The sequence below is a fragment of the Hirsutella rhossiliensis genome, assembly GCF_020360975.1.
Source record: "Hirsutella rhossiliensis strain HR02 chromosome Unknown scaffold00007, whole genome shotgun sequence".
NCBI classification, from domain to species: Eukaryota; Fungi; Ascomycota; class Sordariomycetes; order Hypocreales; family Ophiocordycipitaceae; genus Hirsutella; species Hirsutella rhossiliensis.
The window spans coordinates 2,245,198-2,265,741 of NW_025408673.1; the positions used below are offsets into that span (position 1 = coordinate 2,245,198).

The 20,544-nt window shown below is 61.4% G+C and overlaps 4 protein-coding genes and 1 non-coding gene across 5 annotated transcripts; 4 read left to right on the forward strand and 1 right to left on the reverse strand.

Annotated features, from left to right (window-relative positions):
• Positions 1 to 649: 649 nt before the first annotated feature.
• On the forward strand, positions 650 to 3,229 carry HRG_07002 (spray; the record flags this gene model as incomplete). Its single annotated transcript, XM_044865473.1, has 1 exon — positions 650 to 3,229. The coding sequence occupies one exon, from the start codon at positions 650 to 652 to the stop codon at positions 3,227 to 3,229; it is 2,580 nt and encodes an 859-aa protein (XP_044719435.1).
• Positions 3,230 to 5,894: 2,665 nt separating this feature from the next.
• Positions 5,895 to 8,207, forward strand: HRG_07003 (transient receptor potential (TRP) ion channel domain-containing protein; the record flags this gene model as incomplete). Its single annotated transcript, XM_044865474.1, has 2 exons — positions 5,895 to 8,119; positions 8,177 to 8,207. The coding sequence occupies 2 exons, from the start codon at positions 5,895 to 5,897 to the stop codon at positions 8,205 to 8,207; spliced, it is 2,256 nt and encodes a 751-aa protein (XP_044719436.1).
• A 2,429-nt stretch (positions 8,208 to 10,636) lies between these two features.
• HRG_07004 (putative transmembrane protein) lies at positions 10,637 to 12,100 on the forward strand (the record flags this gene model as incomplete). Its single annotated transcript, XM_044865475.1, has 2 exons — positions 10,637 to 10,816; positions 10,886 to 12,100. 2 exons carry the CDS (start codon positions 10,637 to 10,639, stop codon positions 12,098 to 12,100), a joined length of 1,395 nt encoding a protein of 464 aa, XP_044719437.1.
• An 891-nt stretch (positions 12,101 to 12,991) lies between these two features.
• On the forward strand, positions 12,992 to 13,116 carry HRG_12112. Its single transcript has one exon. It is a non-coding gene; the product is annotated as a tRNA-Ser (tRNA).
• A 3,367-nt stretch (positions 13,117 to 16,483) lies between these two features.
• Positions 16,484 to 18,409, reverse strand: HRG_07005 (developmental regulatory protein wetA; the record flags this gene model as incomplete). Its single annotated transcript, XM_044865476.1, has 2 exons — positions 16,484 to 16,781; positions 16,839 to 18,409. 2 exons carry the CDS (start codon positions 18,407 to 18,409, stop codon positions 16,484 to 16,486), a joined length of 1,869 nt encoding a protein of 622 aa, XP_044719438.1.
• Between the last annotated feature and the right edge of the window lie 2,135 nt (positions 18,410 to 20,544).

Consider the following 20,544-nt stretch of genomic DNA (forward strand, 5'->3'; position numbering starts at 1 on the left):
GCCTGGCCCAGCATCGGATGTTTGTGCCGGAGTCAGGGGATATATGTCTGCTGGCGTCTTTGCTGTACATGATTGGGAGCATCACGCGGTGCCTCGCCCACGCAGTATTTGTTGAAATGGATTCATTGTCCAATGTTTGGCGCTCGGGATGATGCATAGGTATCTATCTAATTTTTTTTGCTAAGACATTCAAGAATAGCCGGCCCTGTTAAGCGCCCAATGTTTGCGCTTGTCCGGCCTCCTTGCATGTACTACCGACGCCCAGGTGGTAGCCCAGTAGCCCAATCAAGGCCGTCGCATCGCAGCTGAATGGTCCGTCAGTCACGGCTCCATCGAAGGAAGGATCTGGTGTGGGGGATCGGGAGCAGATACCCTGCCTGCCAGCCCTATCACTGCGGGCCCCGTTCCATCCATCTGTCCCGCCGACAATTTCTCCACGATTGCTTGCCGCACACCTACGATTGATGGCGCCCGGCTCTTGGCAGATCAAACATTGGGAGCTCATGCTCCGACAAGAGTCCCTCAAGCGCGCATATATATATATATTCCCTCGCTTGAACGGCGCGTATGCTTTGCTGCCCCGTCTCGTCGCTCTCGCATTGCATCCCAGCCGCTTCAGCAAACTCGATCATGATCCGCCGCTCGAACCATGGACCACCTTAGCGAGCCGGGCAGAGAGCCGTCTCGCCAGTCCGACGCTCTTGACGGTGGCCCGCTGCGACATTACCCGTCTAACATATCGGCGCTCAGTGATGCCGGCTTCACCCCCTATGATCCGACGTTGCACTCGCAACAGAACCTGCGCGGCCGAGAGTCCCTCATCTCCATAGACTCTCGCCACGAGGCAGACCCGGGCCGGTCCGGCGGCGGCTCTTCCTATGACCCGAGCCCGGCTTGGCCTGGCTCCTCGCCCTATACCGGGGCCGCCGGCGGGACAAGGTTTGCGCCTGTCAGGGGCTCCGTCCTCGAGTCGTTTGCGTCTCGGACGCTCTCGAGGGGCAGGCGCAAGTCGAGTCGCGCGTCGTTGCGGCCGCAGAATGCTGTCCCTGCCAGCATCGAGGAGGAAGAGTACGACCTGTCGTTGCTGCGGTCCGCCGCGCCTTTGGGACAGGAGCCGCGGTACAATGCCATCCCCGAGGAGGAGCCTGCCGTGCCCATATTCGACGTCACCTCGGCACTGGGGCCCATGGACTCGCACGACGCAGACTTCATCAAGAAGCTCCAGGAGCAGGAGGCCCAGGGCACCCTCACGGGGGGGCTTGGCCAGGGCTTCGCAGGGGACTCGAGGCTCCGGCTACGCGACTCGGAACTGCTCTCGTCCCCCATGGTCCCGTCGAGGAGCCTGACCCGCTCCTTCACCCGGCGCAGGTCCGTCAAGGCCGTCGGTCGGGCAGAGACGATACGCGAGGCGGGACAGGGCGAGGCCAACCGACGGGGCCAAGTCGTCGAGGTGGTTCTCGAGGAGCCCATGGCTGGGGCCGACCTCAGCAATATGGAGGGCTCCAGCATGCTCTATGGCCCCGAGACGCGACGTTCGTCGTTGGCGGCCAAGGGCCAGGTGACGCAGGTGTTTTACCCGCAGCCCGACTGGAAGCCCTTTTCGATGCGGTGGCCCTACCTTAGCATGCTGATCCTCCTCTCCGTCGCGCTGGCCGCCATGCAGGAGCTGCTGTACCGCACGTTCCGCAACAAGGCCATCGCCAGCTTCCACTCTCCCCACGATGTGGAACCGTCCGTGTACTTTGCCGTCAAGTTCGCGCCCTCGATATGCGCCGTCTTGTATGGCGTGCTGTGGCAGTTTACCGACTTCGAGGTACGCCGGCTCGAGGCCTTTTACCAGCTGTCGAGGGAGGGCGGCGCGCTGGCGGCCGAGTCCATCAATGTCGACTACGTCACCAGCTACAACATGCTGCGGCCCTTGCGCGCGCTCGGGCGGCGGCACTACGCCGTGGCCTTGTCGTCGGTGGCGACCATCTTGGCCGTCTCGGTGGTGCCGACGTGCGCGGCTGCGTGCATTGTCATGAGCCCGGGCCGGAGCGAGCGCATGAGCAACCCCGACGCGGAGAAGTTTCTGCACCTTTCGGCCATCTGGTCCCGGCTACTGACGGCGACGCTGGTCATCTGCGCCGTCCTCGGCGCTGCCCTCTTCTACATGCTCCAGTCGCGGCGCTCGGGCTTGCTGGCCGACGTGCGAGGCATCGCCGGCCTGGCCTCGATGGCCGTGGTGAGCCACATCCTCATGGACTTTAAAGACATGGACACGGCCAAGCACAGCGACATTCACCTCAGGCTCAAACATAACCGCTACATGCTGCGCAACTCGTCCCTGGCGCCCGACGACGAGAATCCTGCGTCTTCACAGGAGCGAGACCGGTACCAGGAGACGCACCTGTCCGAGAACCCGCACCCGCTGATGCTGCGCCCGGCGGGGTGGGTACCGTTCGTCGTCGGGTCGCTGGCGCTGACGGCCTTTATCCCGACGTTTCTGTTCACGGGGGCGGCCGTCGTGGCGGACCGGGCGCCGTGGCTGTTGACGGCGTCGGCCGTGTGCCTCAAGCTATCGTGGAACGCCATGGAGACAGCGGTGCGTGTCATGGAGCCCTTTTACATCCTGTCGAGGAGGCACGCGCCGGCGAGGACGCTGATGCTCGACTACACGGCGTTGCCCTTTGGATACCTGCCGCTGCGGGCGCTGTTCAACGGACACGCGCTCGTCGTCATGGTCGGGCTCGGCAGCGTCATGGCCGAGCTGTTGACGATCCTGGTGACGGGCCTGGCCACGGTGGACGGGCAGGAATTTCTGGGCCGCGGCAACGGACGGACGGCGCGGCCCATCAACTCGGGCCAGGAGACGGCCAAGTCGTTCTACCTGTCGTTTGGGCTGTCCATGTTCATTTTGGTGTACATGACGGGGGCCGGGTGCGTCGTGTTTGCGCGGCGGCGGCACCCGTTCCTGCCGCGGCAGCCCAACACGATTGCGTCGGTGCTGGCGTACATCCACCAGAGCAAGATGCTGTACGACTTTGTGGGGACGGCCAAGCTGAGCAAGGCGGAGACGGCGCGGCGACTGAACGGCGGCGGGCGGCGGTACGGGCTCGGCTGGTTCGAGGGCCGCGACGGGCAGACGCACTGCGGCGTGGACCAGGAGGAGCTGACGAGTAACTACAAGCACGGCGTCGACTATTCGCAGCGCAACCAGCCGTGGAATGTGCGCTGGGATGTGTTTTGACCGGTTGGTCCGTTTGCTGGCTGGACGGGGACGGCCGGCTGTGACGGGCAGACGCGCTGGGATGGGGTTTGGATGGCGAGACCGGCGTGCTTGGAGACTCGAAGCCGTGGTTTATAATGTTGCTGGCAGCATGTGGCATGCTGTGGTGTCGGCAGGATCAGGAGATATATGTATATATATATATATATATATGGTACTTATATCTGTCGGGGCGTTGTCCTTTGGCCTGGTTGAACGGCCTAAGTATTAATAAACGGTCTAATTTAATGGACATGAAACCTGAGCTCGTAGACCCCTGGCATTACGAGCCCTTACGGTAGTCGGGAAGGACGGACGATTCCCATGATTCGTCACTTTGGCCCTCGTCTCTCTTCACCATCCACGATGAGACGTCGCATTGACAAGCCATTGTGTGCACCCGTCAGCACGGGCGGCGTCAGCAGAGCAGCGACAGGACGGCAGGGCCCAGATGCGACACGGAAGGGCACCCTGGTTCAGGAGCGAGACATGAGGTGCCAAGTCGACGTGCTTGTTGTTTATTGCCGAAAATCTCACTTGGCTTTATTTTTAGGGTCCATATTTCAAGACGTCTATGCATGAATTGCTGCGAGGTACGGCAATGCGCGACTAGAGCATATTTGAATGGAGGAAGAAGTGGACGGGTCTCGCGTGCGCAATGTCTCCAGTGCATCCGGGGCTTCCCTCTTTTGATGTCCTCTTGTTTTGAAGGGTTGGGGGAGACGAGGAAGCGTGGTCAATAGCGCCAGATGCATGAGGAGCGGAGCGGCCCTTGGGCGAGAATGGTCGGTTGGGAGGCGGCTGTGCACATGCCATTCTGTCAATGTCCTAGAACAGAGACAGGTTTGCGTGCCGTTTACCCTTTGGAAGCCCCGGCAACAATAACAGCAAGCATAATGAATGATGACGAATCCAGCCTTGTACGTATGTAAAGTAGGTAGTCGGTACGGAGTACGTACAGGAGACGCCGCCCATGCTGCCAGGGGGTGCGGCGCGAGATGGGATGCCAAGGTAGACAGAAGGTTACCCCCACGTTGCCTGAGACGCCTGAAGATGCGGCCCCGGGGGCAGTGCTTTTAATTTCGACGAGAGTGCACCTGCTATACCTTGCCAAGTACGTGGGTACTGTATGCATGCCTCGTGGAAACATCAACGGACAGCCTGGGTCCGTCAATGACTGACTGTTGCTTGAGGGTACAGACAGACCCGGGGCATCTCGACTCGGCCAGCCGGCACCGCCGAATGGGGCTGTCGGTGGTGATCCCGGCCGGCTTGGCTGCAATCTTGCAGGGCATTACAGTGGGCTGATGAATCAAAGCCGTGGGCCGACGGATACGGATCGAGTGCCCTCCGTGTGTCCCGTCAGTCCAGGCCCATGATGGTGATGGAAAACCTCAGAAAAGTCTAAGCGAAGAAACAGGTCATGGACCTGAATTCGCTCGCGGGCCTTACCGGGTGCGTCGGCCAAGTCAGGGGGTGTGCGTGTGTCTGGGGAATGCGTCGAGTACCGACTGTTAGAGCGGATACGAGACGGTGCGCTGGGCCGCGGTCGAGCGCCGAGACGGGGACATGTTCTCCAGTGCAAAGAAGCGCACACCTCCAAGTACTGCACAGCCTCTCGCGGCCCACCGCTCGGCGCGCTCCAAGACACGCTATCAGGTCGCCCATCAGGCGGTACTCATTTCCTGCTCAGAAATGGGCTCGCTGGCTGGGGGCTGGGCGCTAAGAAACCTGCGCGTTCCCTTAATCATCATAATACTGTACCAGTGTGATACCGGGCGCGGCCCTTCCTCTTGCACCCACGCGCATGTATCTGCATGTTCCTTGATGGATGGGTTCCTATCGTCATGTGCCCACTTCCACGCTGCGTCCGTCTGCGGGTGGCCTCCTCCCAGGCTCTACTCCCCCACCCCCTCCCCCCAACTCCCACTCTCACCCACTCGCTCGCTACCGCCTGCTTGCTGCTGTTTGTTGCCGCTGCGACGCCGACGCAACCCCCTTCCCATTTCCTCCTCCATCCATTCTCCCTCATCCCCCATCAACAACAACCCGCCTCCGCCAGACGCTCCCGAGGGATACAATCGACAACGACTCCCTCACCGCTCGCTAATAGTTCGCCCTCGCGTGCCTCGACTCTTTTTTCCGTCGAGTGCCTTTCCCCCTTAGTCTCGTCTCGCGCTTCCTTTTTCTCCGCTTCTCGATTCAATCAAGCCCCCCGGCTCTTCTCTCTGGCAGATTTCCCTTCGATTGCACAAACGCCCGACAGGAATCAATCGGACTTCCACCGACCGACGCTTCGCCATACATCGCCCCCATCGTCTACGCAGCGCGAGTTGGTCTGTTTGCCGGGAGACACACGACACATTTAGGTGGTTGGCTCCAGCGCTGCAATCGACCCTTTGTTCGCCTCCGCACGCACGCACGTTCCGCACAGGCAGTCGTCATTCTTGGGCGGCCATTTTTAGGTTGAGAAAAACTTGAACTGTCAAGTCGCATCTCGCTCAGCGCCAACGCGGCGTCATCTCGATTTGGTCGACTCAACGCCGCCGTGCTTCCAAGTCGCCCAACGACGCGGTGACGCCTCGACCAAAGTCTCGTCTCCCCCAGTCGATCTAGCGAGCCTCCGGGCTACCCGAAATCCCTCACCATGCGGTCGCTCCTCAGAGGGCCGCTTCTCCTCCTCGCCTCGATGGCTGCCCTGTCATCGCCGGCGTCGGGCGAGAAGCTGCTCATGTCCAACTCGCTCAATACCTGCCAGCAGGACTCGAGTTTCACGGCCTCGCTCTTCAACGTCGTCTACACCCCCGCCAACAACTCAGCCAACATCGACATGGTGGCCACGTCGTCGGTCCAGGGCAAGGTGCTCTTCGACCTCGCCATTTCCGCCTATGGCTACCAGTTCCTCCGCCTGACCGTCGATCCCTGCAACATTGATCTCGCCGGCCTATGCCCCATGGTCGCGGGCAAGATCCCTTTTGGCTTCAACCTGCCCATCAGCGAGAGCGCCGCCAAACAGATTCCCGAAATCGCCTACAACATCCCCGATCTCGACGCCACGGTCCGCGTCTACGTCAACCTGACAGCGACGGGCGAGAGTGTCGCCTGCGTCGAGGCCGACATCTCCAACGGCAAGACGGTCGACCTGCTGGGCGTCAAGTGGGCCACGGCCATCATTGCCGGCCTCGCCCTCGTCTCCTCGGCCGTCGTCAACGGCCTAGGCCACTCCAACACGGCCGCCCATGTCGCCGCCAACTCGCTATCCCTCTTCGGCTACTTCCAGGCCCAGGCCATTCTCGGCCTCACCAGCGTCCAGCTGCCCCCCATTGTGCAGTCGTGGACCCAGGACTTTCAGTGGTCCATGGGCATCATCCGTGTCGGCTTCATGCAGGATATCTTCACCTGGTACCAGCGCGCCACGGGCGGCACCCCGTCCACCATTTTCGACTCCCTCACCACCGTCTCTGTCCAGGTCGCCAAGCGCTCCCTCGACTACGCCGACACGAGCCTGAACCTCTTCAAACGCGGCCTCGCCATGATGCCCCGCTCTGCCGTCGTGGATGCCGCCCGCTCCCTCGTCAAGCGCAACAACATCACGACCGGCTCCGGCGCTTACATTGTCTATGGCATACAGCGCGTGGCATTTAGGTCCAAGATTGAGACAACCAACCTCTTCATGACGGGCCTGACCTTTTTCTGCATCTTTGTCGTCCTTACAGTGCTCATCGTCGCCGCCTTCAAGGGCATCTGCGAGCTCTTTGTCCGCAATAAGTGGATGGACAAGGACAAGTTCCTCGACTTCCGCAATGGCTGGCTCACTGTCCTCAAGGGCATCCTCTTCCGCGTTGCCCTCATCGGCTTCCCCCAGATGGCAATTCTCTGCCTGTGGGAGTTCACGCAAAACGACTCGCCCGCCGAGATTGTCCTCGCCGTCTTCTTCTTCTTCGGCATGGCCATCACTCTGGCTTGGGGCGCCAGCAAGGTGATCCGCATTGCACGCCGCTCTGTCGCCATGCACCGCAACCCGGCCTACATCCTCTTCTCCGACCCCCAGGCTCTCAACAAGTGGGGCTTCCTCTACATCCAGTTCCGGGCCTCGGCCTTTTACTTCATCGCGCCCGTCCTCGGCTACACCCTCATTAAGGCCATGTTTGTGGCCTTTTCGCAGCGCAGCAGCGTCGCCCAGGCCATTGGGTTCGTCATTGTCGAGGCCGGCGCCCTCATTGCCGCCTCGGTCCTGCGGCCGTGGATGGACAAGAGCACCAACTCGTTCAACATTGCCATTTGCGTCGTCAACTTCCTCAACGCAATCTTCCTCCTCATCTTCTCCAACGTCTTTGGCGCCCCGCCCCTCGTCGTCGGCGTTGTCGGCGTCGTCCTCTTCGTGCTCAACGCCGCCTTTTCGTTGATCCTGCTCATCATGGTCATCGTGTCGACGACCATCACCTTCTTCCGCAAGAACCCCGATGCCCGCTACCAGGTCATGGCCGATGACCGCGCCTCCTTCATGAAGTCGCAAACGCAGCTGACGACGACGACGGAGCTCGACGCCCTCGCCGCGACGGCCCGCGGCGACAAGGGCGGCTACAAGTCGCACCTGGACCTCGACGACGACAACGAGTCGCTCTCGTCGGAAGATCTTCGCCGACGCGCAGACACGCATGGCTCACAGGGCTCCTACCACCAGGCTAGCAGCGGACCTCGGTCTCCCGTCAACCCGTCGATGCCCCTCTTCCCGGCCGGCGGTCAACGGCCCCAGAGCCCTTTCCGGTCTGCCTCGCCCAACAACTTCAACCGCTCCGGGTCGTCGCTCGGGCAGCATCGGTCAAACGATGACTCGAGCTCGGCCGGGTATCGCGCACAAAACACTGCCAGGTAGGTTGTCCATTCCGAGATGGGAAACGAGCGACGGGTGACTAACAGCTAGAGCAGCCCGTGGCAACGTGGAGCAGGCTACGACTAAATAAAGAGACGAGCGGGGCAGAGAACGAACGCGGTTGAAGAACAGAGGAGATTTAAGAGGGGTTCTCGTGCCATTTAATCCGGCCACGACCGGCATCCCTAATCGCCACATCTCTCGCGGACCGGAGGGCCCTTTCTTCCACCACCCTTCTCACAAGACCAAGGATAGCATTGCCGTCGGCTTGGCTCGGCCTCGGGTCGTGGCCAAGTCCAGCACGACCAATACCTGGGCCATTCCTCCTGGGCCAGATGTGAACCCGTTGCCGATGTCAACCGGTCGCTGACTTATCATCTACGACCCTGCATTCCCGTCACGCACTTTTCCGTCGTCGACCCTCACCTGGCTGCACTTTTCATTTATCTGCGATGGAAGCATGATGGCGTCTGCGATGGGATGTGGCGCTGGAGACCAATCAGGCTCCACGCTCCTCTACGTGCGATTTCTCTTTCCTTGCTTTTGTATATATATATAAATATGCACACACGGCAGTGTCTTGGACCGTGGAGGCGAAGACACGGGTCTCGTTTGGATCAAGGAGAATGGGGATAGCCAAGAATAAGAGGTAGTAGGACCGGAAGGCGGCAGCAGTCTGCCGGCCACGCAAGTATGAAATCATTTGCTCATGTTCGCAGTGCAGACGGGGCAGCCGTTAGCTTGACTGATGTTGTTCACGTAAGATCGATCAAACCTCGATGAGTGGAGGGAGCGTCGTCGAGTGCTCTGGAAACGACGTCTTTCAGGGCCACTTGAAGGAGGTGGATGACGCGTTGGCAGCGGCACAGACGCCCTTGGTCTAAGCACAGCCATGTGGCAAATGCCAAGCCTCGAGGGTAGATGAGACAAAACGGCTCATGCTCGGCGCAGTCGAGGCAAGGAGTCGTTGGGCCTCTCGTAAGGGCGGCGGAAGAGCTGGCCACGTGGGGAGAGCGGGTAAACAGTAAACAGGGCTGCCAACGTCCCTCGCATGCACCAGGTAGCCCGTCTTCACATGTGCCTGTAGGCTGGATAAGGCGTCGATGAATGGATGATGTGGCCCGAATGGCAGATGGAGCTGGAGCGATGCGTCTCTGCTGTTCTCTAGGGCATGCCGACTTTGCGCGTCTCCAAGACGCATGGCCTCGTCGTGTGGCTTTAGGACTGGATGAGGTGCAAGAGATGGATGTCGTTTGGGGCTGAGACGGGCCAAAGGGCTGTGAGTGTGTGTGTGAATGTGTGTGTGTGTGTTTTCGGCCAAGACGGGCGGAGGGGGCGCATGCCAGCCGACCAGCAAGTCACGGAGGGCAGGACGATCGGCTACTACTGACACCGCACCTCTGACTGGAGGTGGTGGCTCAGAGACGACGGACGGATGATGGGACATGGATGAAGGCGTCGTGAGTCGGATGTCAGCCAGGCCTCTCTGGCTGGCGGCGAATGGCATTCGTCGTTGCCAGCCCGGTCCTCCGCATAAGCCATGATTGGCAGAGGAAGCGGCCGATGGATTAATATCCAGGCCTCCATGTCGCTCCTAGCTAGGCGTAGGCCTATCTTGCCGATCGCTCTGACAGGCCAAGTCTCGGAAGGAAATGCTGCCGTCGCTAGGCACTACCGCGTAGACAAGACAAGCCAGTTTATTCCTTGGAAGGAGTTTCTTCTCCATCGCGCTGGAATTCCCTTGCATGACACGGCGTGCTTTGCTGCCTTGCACGCGGGCGTCGACGATCCCAATATTGGTCGTTGTCGAGACGTTGCTTCTTTCTTCTCTCCCTGCTGAAGACGAGCCGCATGAGAGTCTTGCATGCACCGTGTCTTCCACGGCGAAGCAGCAAGAGCAGATGAGGAGAGGATATGCGTCAGAAATGGACCACAATGCGTATGGGCCGAGTCTGCCTCCCGCGCCCCCTTTGCCGTCAAGCGTCATTCCCGAGTGCCACGAGTCTCAAGCCCGTGACGGAAGGCGAAGAATGAGCGGGAGTCGAGAAGGAAAGCTGAAAGAGGAAGAAAAAAATCAAGGCCAGAGGGGGATTCAGCCAAGACGGCTGCCCACGACGCGGGCCCGAGAGACCCTGGAGGGGAATCTGACAACGGGTTTTCCGATGCCAGACATGATGCCAATGGAGCCGTCGAGGCGCGAATCCGTCATTGCCTTGTGTGTCTTGCCCTTATCCCTAGGGACCAGTCTGTCTCATTGACGAGGCCTGGCCCGACGCCGGGGAAAGCCCCTTTGTCGTTCGAAGCCTGGAAGGATCGGGAAGCCAGAAACTCCCTTGATGGAAGACGACAGACGGCCGAGGCGGTTCTTGAAAGTTGGCTATAAACCGGACACCGGGCCGCGCCAGTTCCGCATTGCCTTATCCAGGCTCTCCTCTGCCCCCTCTTGCTCGCACTCCCCATTGCCGGAGTTGATTGTTCCTTTTATACACTCCTTGACCTACTAGATCGACGGGTCCATGACGCTGCGCAAGCTGTGCAGTCTGCGGCCGGTCGTACTCGCGGCCGTCGTGGCGGGACTGGCCAGCGCGCTGGGACTGGGCCGGGATGCAAAGGCGCAGCTCAGTGGGTGGGATGCCGAGGTCGAGGAGCCGGGCCTCGTGTGCCGGATGGCCGAGGGCCAGAACCCCACGGACAAGGTACCTCGATTCGGCTGGTTGGTTGGATTGCTGATTGCTGATTGCTGATTGCATGTTCCCTCCATCTAGTACACGGGCCCGCGCGAGGCCTTCCCCGGGTCCGAGTTCGTGTCGCTGCGCATCGGGCACGGGCCGCGGGCCGAGGCGCTCGGCGTGTACCGCAGCACGGGGCGGGCCAGCCGGCAGACGCGGCACGCGTACATCATCGTGCACGGCAAGGACCGCGACGCGGCGCGGTACTGGGAGCGCATGAGGCGCGGCATCGAGCGGGCGCGGCAGCGCGGGTTCCCGGGGGCCGGGGCCGAGGCGGGGGCGGCGTCGCTGGTGCTGGCGCCGCTCTTCTTCTCGGCGGTCCAGACGCCCGGCCAGTACCGGCGGCGCGAGCTGGCGTGGTGCGGCAAGGAGCTCGAGGGGTGGCAGGGCGGCGCGCAGGCGGCGCACCCGCCGGGCACGCGGCTGACGGCCTTTGACGCGCTCGACGGCCTGCTGGCGCACCTCGCCGACCGGCGCATCTACCCGCACCTGACCAACGTGACGCTGACGGGCCACAGCGCGGGCGCGCAGCTGGTGCAGCGCTACGCGGCCGTGGGGCGCGACCCGCCGCCGCACCTGTACGTGCGCTACATCCACGCCAGCGAGTCCAAGTACGCCTACTTCACCGCCGACCGCCCGCGCCTCGCCGGCCACGCGCTGCCGTCCAAGGCGGCCTGCCAGCGCTACGACGCCTGGCCCTACGGCTTCGAGCGCCTGCCGCACACGCGCGGCGGCATCGACAAGCAGTCGGCCCAGCACTACTTCCGCCAGTACGCCACGCGCGACGTCGTGTCCATCGTCGGCTACCGCGACGTCAAGAACCACGGCGACCAGACGTGCATGGCGCGCATCCAGGGCGGCCACGCCCGCCGCAGCCGCAGCCTGGTGTGGTACCGCTACGTCAACTCGCTGGCCCGCACCGGCGAGGACCTGACGGGCTTCCCCGGCCGCTTCGTCGACCTGCCCGACTGGAGCTACCTGACCAACGGCACCGTCAGCCTGCGCATCGTCGTCATCAAGTCCATTGGCCACAGCTCGCGGTTCCTGCTCCGGAGCAAGGCCGCGCGCCCGGCCCTGTTTGGCAACGGCACCTTTGCCTCGCCGTCGTGGCGCCCGGAGGAGCCGGACAAGAAGAAGAGGAAGGAGAAGGAGGAGGGCGAGGACAAGAGAGAGGCGTCCGACCCGGACTGGGATTCCGATTCCGACTCGGATTCCGACTCTGACTGGGACTCTGATGATGATGATGATTAGACAGATGTGCCGGGACGCCTGCCATCAAGGGGAAGCTTGTTTGGTTTGGACTTGTTGGGGCGTGGGCCGGGGCCGGCTGGGCCGCCTCTGGCTTTTTCCAAGTCAAGTATATATATTGATGGGATTTTGTACCGTAGAAAAAAAACTGCTGTGAGGCAGAGCATAGTGTTATCACGACGATAGCGGCTGCAGTAGGTCGTTGGCCGCCAGTCGTCAACACCGGCGGCACTTGACCAATTCCCATGTTTCTGACCGGATTTTAGGCACGCCACCAGCACTTTGCACCACTTCTCGTGTGTACGTGACCGTCAACCGGGATTGTCCCCGCGGAATCGTCCTCGAACAGGTGTGCTCCGCCGCGTCGAGGTTTGGCTCGCTGTAAACAAAGACTGCCTGGCAGAGTGCTCCGAAACACCGAGCCCATGGCGTAGACTGAGAGGCGGAAAGACAAGAATTAGTCGGTGCGAGAGCAGCTCCCAGTGCTTGCTGTAACGCTGGATAGGTATGGAGACGTTCAAAGCTTAATACAGCTACGTTGCGTGCTAGAGTCATCATGCTACACGGGACGCAGCCGCTGATTGTCTGCGGGGAAATGCATGTCAGATCAGCGGCAGCCATATCGCCCATTAACGTCGATGGAACGGCGGCGACTGCTCCAAACTGCCCACGTCGTGTCTACCAGATTCAACCGCCATGCCTGCTTGTTGGAAAGCCGCGGGGCACAGCATGATCCTGGGCCTGTTTTCGATTATACACACATCCGCGAGCTTGATTATTATGGCTAGCATGTGGGGTTGTCATCTGGCAAAGCTACGACGCCTTACAAAATCGTGGGGCGCACCACTCCTGCGGTCTACCATCTATATACCTTTTTAAAACCCCTCCTTGCTAGACAGCGTGCTAGAGTGGTTAATAGGTGAGACTTGAACTGGAACGGAAGGTGGGCCTAGTCCAGCTTCTGTTATGCTCAATATCTCATGGTTTCGGCCTCGCAGGTTCGAATCCTGTCGCTGTCGGACTTCTTTTTGAGTAAATCTGCCAAAGTTCGCTTTTTGCTTGGCGGTTCTTCTGGCACGGCTTCGTGTTTGTGTCTTGGGCTTGCAATCCCTTGAGCTGCCGTCTCTGCTTTTCGCTGCTACCATCCCCGTGAGTTATGCTCTGCGTTTCAACCCGCTCGCTTCGACCGTGTTGCGGGTTGTCGTGGCGCCTGATACTCCCGAGTTGCTGCAGCAAGCCGTCACGATACACGCCGTTGTCGGAACAGTCGGTAACTCAACAAAGTCACGGATGGGTGCTGTGTCTAAGCGGGCGTAGGTTCCACACGGAAGGAACACTCATCCTTTCACTTCGACGTGCAGCTTCAACCGGCCCCGACTGAGGACCCGTCGCCTCCAGCAGACTTCCCGTGTACATATCCTGACTTGCTACGAGGCCGAGCGGGTAGCATGTAGTGATTGGGACAAGATGCCGCGAGAGCAAGGTACTGAGTCGGCTTGCGAGTGGTCCTTGTTGGAGTTATAGCAACTTCTCGGGCAGCAAAATAGTCCTCTCATACACGGGCCTCTATAAGGCATTTCGACGAGTCCCGAGATGCATGTCGAACAAGTTCTCGTGTACTACGGGCCCGGCGACCTGCTTGCCATCTTACACAGCCAAGTCCGCATCGGCAGCATCCAGGCAACTCGGTTAGTGGCGCCAGTCCTTGCCTACCGCGCCCGGCAAGCGTTTAACCAGGCATTTCCTTATATCGTTCACCCGACCCGACGAGTTCCACGGGGCGAGGTGGAAGCATCGGGCCGCCGCGTCGGGATGCACCTACTCAGCGACCTGCCCCTGTTCATGGACGCCGCCCGTCCCTGAAGACAGCTGGACCCGAGCCGCGCGTACCACGGCTGAGCCCCTGGGTCCCCATCTTACGTCTGCCAACACGGCAGCCATTGCGGTCTTCTGGGTCTCGAAAGTCGTTGTGCCACCCTCTCGTCTGGCCTACAGTCTGTATGCTGTATCTGTGCGGCCCGGTGGTCGCCAGATATCGAGGCCGAAGAGCATAAAAGCCGGCCTCCCTCCTCACTTACACTCTCCTCCCCACCCACTCCTTCAAAGCACTCCCCCTTTTCCCTTTGTCCTCACCGTACCTTTCTCCCGCAATACTTCAAACGCGGCATACAGATACAGACACACATGCGCGCATGCACGTATCTGCTCTGCCGGTTCCCTTGCCCATACAGCCCCCCTCCGGCGACGCACTGAACACGGCATCGATACAGACACAGGCACACACATACACGCACGATCCGTCGCCGGTGCTGTCGCGGCTGTCCACGGCTCTCGAAAATGGCGGACTCGAACTAGCATTGTGGCCGGTGTCTGCTCCCGCAGCGGGGTCCGCACAAACAAGGACGCCAACTCGCCTCGATCGCGGCGAATCCGGGACTGGGGCGCTGGCACGAGATCATGTGCCCTCAGTAAGTCGCGGCTTCTTCACCTCTCTCCAGTCTCTGTCTTTTCCCTCGATGGGTGGAACATGTGCTTGCTCGTTCGTGTCTGACCTGTTGTGGGCGTGGCTAGCTACGTGGCGAGGCTTCCCCCAAACCCCTCGTCGAGCACTGCTCCCCGGCATACCGATCGACAACAGGCGGGCGAGCTCCTGGGCGATAGACTCTTCGTCGGCCTCGACCGAGGCTCGACACCACGGTACGCGATTCAGCTCTGCAAATCTTCCCGACAGCTTCACGCGTCCATTCACGGTATACATCGGTGCCACCGTCCCCCGCCAGCACATTCCCATATATGTGCGGGTTCACGGGACTTTCTTTTACAGCAACTACAGCAACCGGGCGCACCTGCCTTGCCCATCACCACACGGCAGTCGGAGAAGCCCCACGATATCGGCCCGGACCGGCCAGTGTGCCGAGACCTGACCTGGTTGCCCGGCCGCTTGTGGTAATACTATGCCATGAGCGCGGCATTGCCGCTCAGGAAACCTCCCCCATTCGACTACTATTGTCGCACTTCTTGGGCCGAGTCGGCCGGAGCCCCCAAAAGCTCTCTAGAAAGGCATAGGCGCGATGACTGGTGGTGGTGGCGAGCGGCTACAGCGCAGACACGAAAGGGGGGCGCCCGAACGAGGCACCGCGCCCCGAACCTGGCCCGAGCAGAGCACCAAATCGCACAAGAGGGTTTGCGGGGAAGCCGACGCAGACCTGAGAGAGATGAATAACTGGGGGAGGGGGGCAAGCGTGCGGATGGAAAGCCTGAGCCTAAGCCACCCAAATCAGGATTATTAGTAAAAGAAAAGGGGCGTGTGTCTTCGCCTCGGGCGTGATTAGAAACCGCGCATTACAAATCAGACGAAGAAATAGAAGCTGGGGGTAGGTCAGAAGGGGATAAGAGTCGCGGTAGCAATGACAATCAACGTCCCAACCCCGATGCGTCGTCGCCCCCGGCAGTTCGAGACACCGAAGGCCTCCGAATCCGGCTCCGGGCAAGCGGCCCCACTTTCCCACCCTGCAAAGTCAACGGAAGCCAAGAGAAGCGGTGGAAAATCCTGGACACGGCAAAGCTTCCTCCCGCCTGAGGGGAAGGAGAGGCAAGGATCAGCAACAGTTGGCGGAGCCGGGAAGACTAGGCAGGGCGTCGAGGCCCAATTCGTCGGGAGCTCGCCACCGGACCAGAGGAGCCAGGGGGGGCCGGCGCTATGGCCACGGAAGCTGCCTGCCCAGGGGCCAAGAGCTATTCGCCTCGACGCCGCCACGCATTAGCTGTCGTGGAATCATTGAGATTTGATTTCTTTATTTTTATTTTTATTTTTTATCCTGTATCCCATTCCTCCTCGCCTCCTCCCCTCTTCCCACCCCTTGCATCCTAAACCTACAATCCCGAGACGCCTTGGGCGTAGAGCACGCCGAGGCCAGGCAAACCAGCCCATTCTCCCACACTTGCCCTCTCCCGCGCCGGTAGCAGCAAATGGTAGTGATATAATATAGATGTACACACGTATTAGGGTCCTTTCCATCGGAAAGGATGGGGAGAAGAACAGAAAAAGTACATTCGCCTAGCGTTAGACAGAGACGATGACAACACAAGAACCCCACTCGAGCTTCACGTAGCGGAAGAGTGCCCGAGGAGACGAAAAAAGGAAAAGAGAAAGGAGGGAGGAGGCCGACAAAAGAAAGAAGAGGCGGGAAGGGGAAGAAGGAGGGGAAGAAGAAGATTGAAAGGAAATGACAACGAGTCCAGTGTTGGCTGTTGCGCGTGTCGCCGACCCTTGTTTTGTGTAGCCCCTGGGTGGACCGACCATGATGCTGTCACTTTCCCCCAAAACGCCCTGGAAACACATCTCTCGAGCGCCGTCTTCGCCGTCGTCTTGCCAGGCCCGCCGGCCTAAAAGGCGAACCCCTGCTCGAGCAGCTTGTCCACGTCTCCGCCGGCCGCGGCCACGGCCTTGAGCGCTGCCTCGCTGAGCCGCCTGCGCCTCTCCTGCGCTTCCTTTTCGCGCCGGGCCTTGGTCTTGGAGCTGCCGCTCGGCGCCACGCCCGTCATGAGCAAGGAGCCGTCGTTGGGCGTAAAGTTGACGAAGCCGCCGCCCAGACCGCCACCCAGACCGCCGCCGCCGCCGCCGCTCTCGCCGCTCAGGGACCCGCCGCCGGAGCTGACGTCGCGCGACCGTCGCTTGCGGACGCTGCACGGTGTGCCGGGCATGCTTGCTGGGAGCCGGCCCGAGGCGCTGCGGACCGACGAGACGGAGGCGCCCGAGCTGTGGCGCGACCGGGGCTGCGCCGGCTGCTGCCCCGGGTTGGGCGACGCCGAGGGTCCGCGCTGCTTGCGCACGGGCGAACACGACATGTGCCGCGCGCCCGACGACTTGGCTCTCGGCGGGCGATGCGGCCGCTCCGACGTCGACCCCTTGGGTGGGGCCGCCGGCGGTGGCGGCGGCGGCGGGAGATAGGTCTGCGCGTTGACAGTCAGGTCGTTGACGACGGTCGGCTGCGACGGTCGGGGCTGTGGCATATGGATCATAAGCCCCGCCGCGCTGGTGTCGGGCATGGGCGCGTATTCGTACGGCAATCCCGAGTGCTGCGCGTGGCTGGCCAGGTTGACGCTGCGGTGGTGGTTGGCAAACTCGCCGCCGCCGCCGCCTCCTCCTCCTCCTCCGCCGCTACCCTGGGGAAACATGCCGAGATCCCACCAGCTCTGCTCCTGGCTGGTGACGTACTCGCCACCAGCGCTGGCCCACCGTGCGGCTAGCAGGGCCTGTTCTTGCTCCGGCGGTTGCTGCTGGTGCTGATGCGGGTGCGGGTGCGGATGCGGATGCGGATGCTGTGCTTGCTGTTGTTGCTGTTGTTGCTGATGCTGCCACGGGGAGAGCCCCGCGGCGCTGGAGATGCCAGATGGGAACTGTCCCGGCTCGCTCTTGACGCCGGGGGACTCGATGGGGGTGTCGATGCCGGCCTGGCCATAGTACGGCACCGAGGACGCGCTCAGGGGAGGCGGGGGATGAAGCTGGCCCTCGTTGAAGGGGTCATCGCAGAAGCTGTGGATGAAATGAGGGTGGCCGGCCGCATCTTGCTGCTGCTGCTGGACGGGGGGCGACTGGGGCACGTTGCCATGCGTGACGATGCGAGGCCGGCCCCGTCGTTGCTTCGGGGGCTTGAGCGCCCGCGGCTGCTGCTCGTCCAGCGTCGGCGAGCCGGCCCTCTGCTCCGGAAGCGGCTTCCTCGACTTGCGCATGGTAGTGGCCTTGCGAATGGTCGACGACAGCGCCTCGACAAACTTGTTGGACTTGCTGCGGGCGGCCGTGCAGGGCGGCGTCGGCGAGGACGGGTCAGAGGTCGAGGTGCCGTTTTTCTGGGGCGAGTGGATGGAGATGCCCTCGAGGCGCGACAGGTCCGTCTCGGACACAGAGGCGCGGCCGGGATACTCGAGCTGCTGCGAGAGGGCGTGAGGCTCGCGGCCGAGGGCTAGCTCCCTCGGATCGATCTCGTGGCCGGCGGCCGAGGCCGGAGGTCCGATCTGGGAGCTGTTGGGGAGAAAGTCAAACTCGTCCGACGTCGACACGCCCGAAGATGCGGTGCTCTCCGAGACGCGGTGCTGCTGGTCGTCCATGAGGAAGAGGGCGTCGGGTGGTCCCGCTATGGAGGTGGCGACGCCGTGAAAGCCATCGGCAGCAGCCGCCGCCTCGCCGTCAAAGTCGACAAACTGGCCAAAGAAGTCGCTTGGCATGTCGCCGGGGCCACCAGGTCCTTCCATGTCCTGCCAGTAAAAGCTGCCATCTCTGTTGTTTTCGACGGCATCAGCCCGAAAGGGCATTGTCCAGAAGGCCATGCCGGCGTATCGTACAAGTTGGCGGCGTTCGTATGCTCTCGTTGGGACTCCGGGCGGCTAAGATGCAAGTAAATAAGGACGGCTCGGCAGAGGGGCGCGGGCCCCTTCTGGCCATGTGAGGCTTGGTGATGACGAGAGCGAGGACGATGCGGTCGATGAGCGTCGAGCTGGCCAGAGGTCGAGATGGAATTGACTGTTCAGCAGTCGGAGCCAGGCACAGGGTGGAGAGTAAGAAGGAGAGAGCGAGCGAGAGAGGGAGATGTGGGGAGCTGGGAAAGCTGGGGAGAGCGGATGAAAGTGAAGAGCGAGCTATCAACTCCACACGGGTACGCGGGTCGGAAGTTGGTTGTATCCAGGAAGCACACGGGAGCAAAATGGGGGAGGCGAGGCAACAAAAGCTTGAGCAGGCATATAACGGCGGCCCAAGCAACGATTGGAAATAATTACATGGCAACGGGCAACGGCAACCAGCGCTTCTGTTATTTCACAGAACAAGCGTGGGCCGAGGAATGCACGGGGATTTGGGCGCGCATTCCATTGACAACCTCGAGCGATCTCTCATCCCATCACCCTCTGCCGTGGCGACCCACAACGGGGGCCCTCCCGCGCTGTCAAAAGATAAAAACCGCTGTGCCCAAGCGGGAAAGGTCTTTGCGCCTCATCGGCGAAGCGGAGGGGCGGAAGTGGGAGCGAGGAGAGTTAGCCTTTGGAGAGAGTGCGAGCGAGCGAGGGTGTGTGTGAGTGGATAGAGGGAGAAGACGAGAGAAGGGCAGAGGGCAACAGGCGAAGACGAGTGGGTGGTGGAGTGGGTAAGAGGCCAGACAGAGCCTGGCGAAACCTTATGGCCCAACCGCCATGTTAGCTCGACAGAGCTCCAGTACGCCGGTGGCGAGGGCCATACGGCGAGCCTTGCGGCCTCTGGGTGCGAGAGCGGCGGGCAATGGCCGACGACGAGCAGGTGTCTATTTGGCGGCCATTGGACGGCCATTGGATGGTGCCGGCTCGGGGACACCAGCAGGCGCGCGCGTCCCGAGTTCGCGTCGACGAACAAGTGTCATGCGTCGACCAGCAGCCATGCCTCTTGGTCTTCTCACGAGCAGCCCCCAGCGGACAAGGATGGAAGCCGGCGCCGTGGTTCCCCAGCCTGTCTCCGCACAAGCCCTGTCCGGGTGCTCAATTGCGCGTGCGGCCGACGCCGGGCTGGTCCGGGGGGAAAGCCGACGTCTGCTGGTCAAAGAGCTGGCGAGGATGAGACGGTTTCCACGGGCCGCAGAGCAGACATTGTGCTCGGGCCGGATCCACGTGTTTCAGCGACGAATGTCGATTGCCAAGCCAACGGGCGCGAGAGCAATGCTCAGGCTCGTCATCCGCCGAGGACAAAGGGCGTAGTCATGGGCAGAGCACATGGCCCGGACGCTGTCTGAGACAGGGCTGCTGATTGTCGATGGTGACGCGGCAATGCAGGAACCGGTTCGGTAGTCGAGGTCCAGCCGCACGATAGCTGCTGTCGGTCAGGGAGGCCGGTGGCGAGAGAAGATTGGGAGTCAACGAAGCAGCGCAAGAAAATGTGTGCATGAGAGAAAAGGTGTTGGGAAAAGTGATAGCTAATACCGCAGGTGAGGGTTTGGAGCCTGGAACACGTGAGACGCACAGTGAGGGAAGGGGCCCCTGGCCGATGCTACCGATGCAAGGTCAACGTCAACTTCAACGTCGACGGCAAACTCGCGCAACGGCGGACCTGCATCAAGATGCTGCGTCCTGCAACTTTCCTCTCGGTCTGGCTTTTTCATACACACGTCTTCAACCGGCGCTGCCGTCGACGACAAATGGGGGCGAGTCGGCATCCAGGTCGACGTCCCGTGTCTTCACGCCGACCGACCGTCACGCAAGAGCTGCTGGCCAAAGGGAGCCGAGCGATGCTTTCCACTTGTTTCCTCGCCGCCGTGCAAACACTTGGCTTGGCGATATTTTGAGTTGGCGCTTGGCTTTTGCTCTATCAGACGGACAAAACACACCGACTACCGTGCGGGCAGGCGCCTCCCCGAGCCATCGCCGCGTCCCCTCTCCTCTCGTCTGTCCCAGGATGCTTGGCGCCGCGCTTGCGAAGCTCCCCCTCTCGT